The sequence below is a fragment of the Chrysochloris asiatica genome, unplaced genomic scaffold, assembly GCF_000296735.1.
Source record: "Chrysochloris asiatica unplaced genomic scaffold, ChrAsi1.0 scaffold00013, whole genome shotgun sequence".
In the NCBI taxonomy this organism is placed as follows: domain Eukaryota; kingdom Metazoa; phylum Chordata; class Mammalia; order Afrosoricida; family Chrysochloridae; genus Chrysochloris; species Chrysochloris asiatica.
Genome location: NW_006408531.1, coordinates 15,821,726 through 15,829,212, shown reverse-complemented (window position 1 = coordinate 15,829,212; position 7,487 = coordinate 15,821,726). Strand labels below are relative to the sequence as shown.

The 7,487-nt window shown below is 40.0% G+C and overlaps 1 protein-coding gene across 1 annotated transcript in view; it reads right to left on the bottom strand.

Annotated features, from left to right (window-relative positions):
- AHI1 (Abelson helper integration site 1) overlaps positions 1 to 7,487 on the bottom strand; it is a 260,139-nt gene that overhangs the window by 238,920 nt on the left and 13,732 nt on the right. Inside the window, exons 5-6 of the mRNA XM_006834717.1 lie at positions 6,839 to 6,907; positions 3,790 to 4,352 (exon numbers count right to left, since the gene is read on the bottom strand). Of these exons, the coding sequence (XP_006834780.1) occupies positions 3,790 to 4,352; positions 6,839 to 6,907 (632 nt within the window). The remainder of the gene's footprint in view (positions 1 to 3,789; positions 4,353 to 6,838; positions 6,908 to 7,487) is intronic.

The window sequence follows — 7,487 nt, the reverse complement described above, 5'->3', positions numbered from 1 at the left end:
AATATCATGTTTGCTAAGGTGGAGGGTCAGAGGAAAAAGAGGAAGACCTCCAACGAGATGGATTGGCCAAGTGGCAGCATCAATGGACTCAAGCATGGCAACAATTATGAGGTTAGTGCATTGTTTCGGTCTGTTGTGCATAGGGTCGCTATGAGTCAGTACTGACTTGATGGCACCTAACAACAACAACAACAATAGTGAATATGACTCACTAGTCCTCACAAGTGGGGTAGCAATCAAAAGTGGAAAATAAATAGAAGTGATCCCTGGTGGCACAGTGGTGGCTCAGCTGCCAACCAAAAGATTGATGGTTCACTCTACAGGAGAAAGACATGGCAGCTGACTTCCTTAAAGATTTACAGCCTTGAAAATCCCCTAGGGCAGGTCTACCCTGGCCTACAGGGTTGCCAAGTCAGAATCTACTACTCATTGGCAGGTTTTGGCGGTAAGCTTCTTCTAAGATTGCCTCCATTCATCTCCAGCTCCTAACATTCATGTCTTTTTGCAATTCCCTCCCCTTGAATGTGAACTGGGCCTAGATTAACTTGCTTTTTTACATATAACTTTTATGTGAATTCAGTGAAGGTTTACAGAGTAGATCACTAGTTTTCTATCCAACAATTCACATCCTTCATTTCATCTCAATGACTGCAATCCCCTCAGAGTAACATCACCCATCCCACTTCCTCCCTGTGCTTCTGGTTTCCATTCCTCCTTCTTCCCCAACCCTTCTGCCTGTCGTCCTTGGGTAAATGCGGCCCTATTGAACCTGAATGGGCGACCACCCGATGGCATGCTAGGACTAACAGACAAAATACAACCAGAGTAATAGATGCCACTTCTGAGATTCAGTTTTGTGACTTCAATCTTGCTTTCTCTCACGACCCTCATTCTGAGGATGCAAGTGCTATATGGTGAGAAGTGACACGGAGAGGTTCACATGACAAGGAACCCAGGCCTGTGGAAAACAGCCAACAGCTGTTCGAGTGTGTACAGAAATGGATCCTTTGAAGCCTTCCAAGAGCCATGTCTCCCGTCAGATCCTCCTGTCATATCTGGAGCAGACAGCAGCCCCAGGTGACAACAGTGAAGCTTTGTGGCCGACCTTGAGTCAGGAGTACCCAACTAAACCAAACTCCAACTTCTGACCCACAGAAATTGTGAGATAATACATATTTGTTGTTTTAGGCTGCTACAGTTTGGCGTCATTTTTATGCAGCAACAGGTCGTTAATACATATAATAGCATGACCCCCTCCCGCAGCAACTCAATCTGCCTTCTCCCTTTTACTACTGGTTATATAGCTTTGATAATATAAACATTCGTTTCTTTTTCTTTTTTAAGCTGGGGACTGTAAAAAATAAAAATATCAATGAATGCTAAGGGATATTCTTATATAGAATGTCTCCACCTCAGGTTGCTTCTCTAAATGTAGGGTTGCAGACCAAAAAAACTGTTTTTCTCCCTAAAGAAAAATAAGATAAATATGAATACAATCACTGAGCAGAAACCCACATAATTTATGCAAACATTGGAAAGGACTAGAAGAATACCAAAGAGGTATTCACAATGACCTTTGTACGGTTTGATTACTGGTACTTTTATTTTTTGTGTCTTATGTAATGCATCAGACTGCAAAGTTGTTTAAAATGCAACATCGGTGGTTCACGGTCACCAGCTGCTCCTCCTATACCGGGTCGCTATTGCTATGGGTCGGAATCAACTCAACGGCACTTAACAACAAATGTTGTTGCTGTTGTTACGTACTGTCGGGTCAGTTCCAACTCACAGCAACCCTGTGTAGTTTCTGAGGAGCAGCTGTTGGATTTAATCCACTGGCCTTACAACTCAAACCAAACCTGTGGTCCAGTGTTTACCTACAGCGCCGTACCAGGCAATACATGCACAACTATTATTTATGACAGGAGAAAAATACCTACCCAAACTAGTATTTTATAAAAAGACAAGTCATCTGTAATTCAAAAAAAAGGAGAAGTAATTAGGTTTCTGGAGTCTAGCTACGGCTCTGTCAGATAAGCAATGGACTACTATCTGCAAAATAAAACCACCAGCTGCTCCTTGAAACCCTATATAGTGTCACTGTAAGTGGGAACTGACTTGATGGCCCTTAACAACAATTAGGTTTCTATGGTTTTAAAAGCAGATGTGAGTAGTTAAGGGCAGAGGAGCTGGAGCTAGTCTACCAAGATAGTGGCTTAACCTCTGCAATGAGGTGAATTACTTCACAGAGTTTTGCTACTCATAGTCTTTGTAACTCCCACCAAACAACTTTTTGCCCTGCTGGGTCTGGGTAAAGAGGGTGGGAGAAGATGCTGATAGGATTATATGATTTAGTTGTGAATTTTAACAGAGTTCAATGTGATTGTAAAAACGTGAACTCTAGCATGGGTTTAAAATGAGTCATCTCAGAAGCAGGAGAGGGGATCTCTCACTACCATCAAAGAAGAGAATCAGGGGTGCAGCCTGTCATTTGGACCCCGAGGTCCCTGAGCATTACACCTCCTTAACTCAGGGACAGAAAGCTGTGACACTGGAAGAAAAGCAGAGAAGGAGCAGTAACAGAACCAAGAGCCAGAGCACTAGACAGGTCGGTGGGCCCAAGGAGTAAGCGAAGCTGTGCGTGGGCAGGAAGTTACTTGCAGCGTTGTCTCCAGGCACTTAATTCAGGGAGCTAGGTTGGCTGACCCAATGAGCTAGAGCCTGGTACCTGTAGGCTGAGGCTTATAGTGGTACAGTGTGTCTTGTAAGCATGTATCAGCTGTCCTATAAGAGCTTTGTAACACTGGCTGGGCAGGGAGAAGCTTTTCTCTGGGCATGGTTGAGGAGGATGTTCTCAGTGGAAGAACTACATCCTGCATTGTAATCTACTAACTTCCCTAATAAACCCCATAACTATCAGTCTTGTGTCTGAGGTCTGGGGGGCAATGGCAATGAATTATGGAGCCCAGTTGAGGAGAAAGGGATTAGGGGTGGTGGTGCCATTTTTTTGCAGTTGGTGTCAGAAGTGGGGTTTGCTACAAAGGCTCCAGACTCATGGAAGTACGAGGTTTTGTTACAGAAAGAACAGAAGGGCACAAGGAAGTGAAATTTTGATTTTAAAATAGTTACTTTGCATATCATTACCTGTAAGGGCTACGGAGCTTTGGTAGTATAGTGGATTACAGGCTGGGCTGCTAACCTCAAGGTCAGCAGTTCGAAACTACCAGCTGTTCCATGGGAGAAAGATGAGGCTTTCTGCTCCTGTAAAGATTTACAGCCTCGGAAACCCTATACTGGCTCACTATGAGTTGGAACCAACTGCACGGCACAATCACCACCACCACCACCAGTGGCTTACTAGTTCTGTGACTTAAATATTTGTTCCCTTGCCTGCAAAATAGGATAATATTAACCTTCTCATAGCTTGGTAAAGCATTTAATAAACAGATAGCAAGAACGGCATAGATGTCTCTGGGTGGTGCAAATGCTTACTATGGTTGCCTGCTAACTGAAAAACTGAAGATTCCAGTCCACCCAGAAAGTACCTCTAAAAAAAAAGGGCTTGGTGATCTCCTTCTTTAAAACCAGTCACTGAAAAGTGTGGAGCACAGTTCTACGCACGGGGCCCCATGGACTAGAAGCAGCTCAGTGGCTACTGCTAAGGGACTGCCTAAAGGCTACCTGTTTTTCTTATACTGCCAATGTCTCCAAATGAAAGACTAAGAAGAATTAAAAAGAATAGCAGATGGTTTATATAAGAAGACATTTTATATTTATCATACACAGTACCTTGTTTCAGCTGTAGACAGGGTAGGAACTTTCTTTTTTTTCTTTTTCCTTTTTTCAGTGCTCAGTTTGTCATCATGCAATGAAGTATCTGAGGGAAAGTAAGTCAGTTGTTCTTTCAGCTTCCTTCTTATTTTCTTCTTAATTTCCTTTGCCATTTCTTCAGCTACTTGGAGCTGGTAAACTTGTAACAGTTCTTCTTCCTCATCTAAATCATTTTTCACTTTCACTTCATCGGTCGTCTCACTTTTCTGATGAGCAACACCCAACTTTGACTTTGTTCGTGCTTTTTGCTGTGTAGAATCCGTCTTCCTCTCTGAAGTCTCCGGTTCCATGTCGTGTGGGGTCTCCTGGCGCACTGCTTTTGTAACTTTTCTATTTGACTTCCCTTGTTTGTCCTCCTCCATGCTAGCATCATCACTTAGATTTTCCATTGACTGTGACTGCCTCAGTTTGCTTTTGGTGACTCGCATGCTCTTCTCAGGGCTATTAGTGACATTAGTAACACTTACGCCATCACTTTCCGTTTCCTTAGTATTCTGAACTTTGCTTCTAAAGGGGTCAGTCTAGGAAAAGAAGAGATAATAACAAAGTTTCAGCAAAACACAGATTAGTTACTCAAAGATAACAGAAAACCGTTTAAGAACAAATGATTCATGCATAACAACAATTTGAAATACTGAGAACTCAGTATTTGTACTTGAAAATAATTATAACATTGAAAAGCATTTCATGAACACTCTCCTCGTTTAAGGATCTCCGATGAGTTAGGTTGTGGGCTGCTAACTGTAAGGCTGGTAGTTCAACCCCACCAGTCACCATAAAGAGAAAAATGAAGCTGTCTGTCCCATAGAGATTTAATCTTGTAAATCCTGAGAAGTTCTCCTCTGTCCTACCGGGTCGGTATGCATTACAATCAACTTGATGGAAGTGTTTGTTTTGAGTCTCCTACTTCATTCCTTCCAGCACTGCATTAGCAATCTCTAAACTTAACTTCAGATTGAATGATTTAATTAATTAACATGGAGAACAGTACATAATGATTTTCAGAAGTGAATGAATTGTGAAAATATCAAATGCTGCTTTTTCTAAGTCACAAAATGATCCATCTTCTAATTAAGAGATATTTGATAAATTGACTAAAGAGCCAATAAGAATACGGCACTTCAGGTTTCCCAGGAGACAACAGTGGTCATTTATCTTGCTTCATAATTACATTCTAAAACCACATGTCTGTAGTGCTAGGATCAGCCTCAATTTAGACGAGATATAGCATTGAACATGATGCCAAATACTAAATATTATCAAGTGAAATCAAATGATTAAGCAAACACATGAACTCCTATCCCCAATCACTTGAAATAAGAGATATTTTTTTAAAGGGAAAAGAAAAATGAACAAAGGGCTAAAAATCAAGAAAGAATGCTACTAACAGTAAAACAGACAATTTGAGAAATTCATCAAGGATAAAAACAGGCAGGATCAGATGTACTCAGAAACTCCTAAAGTAAACCGCAATCCATGAGAAAAAACTTCTCCAGCCACAAAGGCAGTTCTGAAGAAAACACAGCCTTGTCAAGTAATACAAGGAGAAGGGAATAAAGCTAAGTGAAGTGGGATGGATGGCTCTTCTCACCCCCAATGCCCTTGGTGTTAAGTAGTAAGAGCCTTTACTCAGAGGGCAGCGTGCTTCTGGTCCAACCCTCACTAATAGCAAGACTCGGACTGTTAAAACCAACCAATAGGCAGAGGAACAGTGCTTCTCAAACATTCTGACAACAAGACAACCAGAAACTACAGGAAACACAACAGAGGAGAGGTACCAATCCAACAAAACAGAAAATTAACACTGGAGGAAAATGCATTAAGGGCACAGATGAGAATTTAAAATAAGAGAAATTAACAATCATTAAGAAATCCAAAAGGATACTGGATGAAAAAGAATCCAAAGATATCAGAAATAAAATTCTGATAGAAATAAAAAGTTGTGTTGAAAAACAGAATGGACAAAACTAAAGTGCTATAAGATGAAGCCCAAATCAAAATGAATCGCTTTCCCAGGGATGGATGATGAAGACTGAAATTAAACTTTGGGGGAAAAAAAAAACATGTTCAAAACTTCTAGATAGAAAAATATCAACATACGTGAAAAGAAGATGGAAAAAATACTAAAAGAACATCCAATGTATCCATGAGTCTGCTCGTGTAAGATATTCTTTATGTTCTTCCAAATTCTATTCCTCAAGGACAAATTACAAAGTTACGCTGTAGGATGAGCACTAGAATGTTAACCACAAGATCAGTGGTTCAAACCCACGAGCTACTCCTTGGAAACCCTATAGAGGGTCACTAAGAATCGTAACCAACTCCACGGCACAAAACAACAACATCCTTATTTAATGTCACTCAAATCTAAGAAAAATAATACCTTTAAAAATAGTTTATTTTCGTATGCTCTACTTTAGAAGTAAGAGTCCTGGTGTGGTGCTGTAAGAAAAGCACTGGACTGCTAACCTCTAGGTCGGTGGTTCAAACCTACCAGTCACCACTTGGAAACCCTGTACAAAGTTGTTATCAGTCAGAACTGATTAGATTGCACTTAAAAACATTTCAGAAGTAATTTATTTTTCATGTAAAAGAATAAAAGTTTTTAAAAACTGAAAAAATAAAAAAAGTACAAACCTCAGCTCTGATAGCTTCACACACTAAAAAAGGCATTGTAAATTTTTACAGAAACTTCTTTTTGTCTTTTTTCTATGAATATAGTTATTCCTCAATAACCTTGGATTCCCATATTAAAATAAACATATATAAACTTTTCTTTATACATTTTCAGTACCATAAATGTACAACATACAGAGATTGCTAGACACTCCCAAATGAAACAATATGAAGATACAACCAAGTATCAGGTATGTTGTGGATGCTGTTGTGTAGTGCCATCCAGTCGGTTCCAAGCCATAGCAATCCTGTATAGGTTTCCGAGAAGTAGCTGGTGAGCTTGAACCACCGACCTTGCATTTCAAACGGCTTTGCAGTACGGCACACTAACCCACAGCGCCACTCCAGCATTCCTAGTATTAGGTATGCTGCTGCTGTTAACAGAAGAGAAAAATTTAGCCTAAAAGAAAAAAGATTTTAAAAATAAAACCATATTGTCAGGAGGGATCAGTTGCTGGAGAAGGGTATCATGTTTGGTAAGGTGGAAGGTCAGAGAAAAAGAGGAAGATTCCCCCAGTGAGATGGACTGGCAAAGTGGGAGCATCAATGGGCTCAAGCATGGCAACAATTGTGAGGTTGGCCCAGAATCGGGCAATGTTTTTTTCTGTTGTGCATAAAGTTGCTATGAGTCAGTACTGACTCGATGGCACCAAACAACAACATATTTAGTTAGCATTAAATTGACATTTTCATTATTTTATAGACTATTGTCAAGCAGTTTATAAGCTGCAAACTTTTGTTAGCAATTTTCAGTTTTGTTGCACTACATTTTTTAAAAAAAAACCCACCTTGGAGTTTAATGTATAATAAATTACCCTATGATCAACTTTTGCACATATTCTAATTACATTTGTTCATATTCTCACAATACCTTTACTAGTCCTTTTGCTTTTCTAGTTCCTTATTTTAGTATTTAAGGAGTCAGATTTTTTATTAACTTTAGTCTAATTTTGTCCAAACAGTTACAACAGTATCCTGAT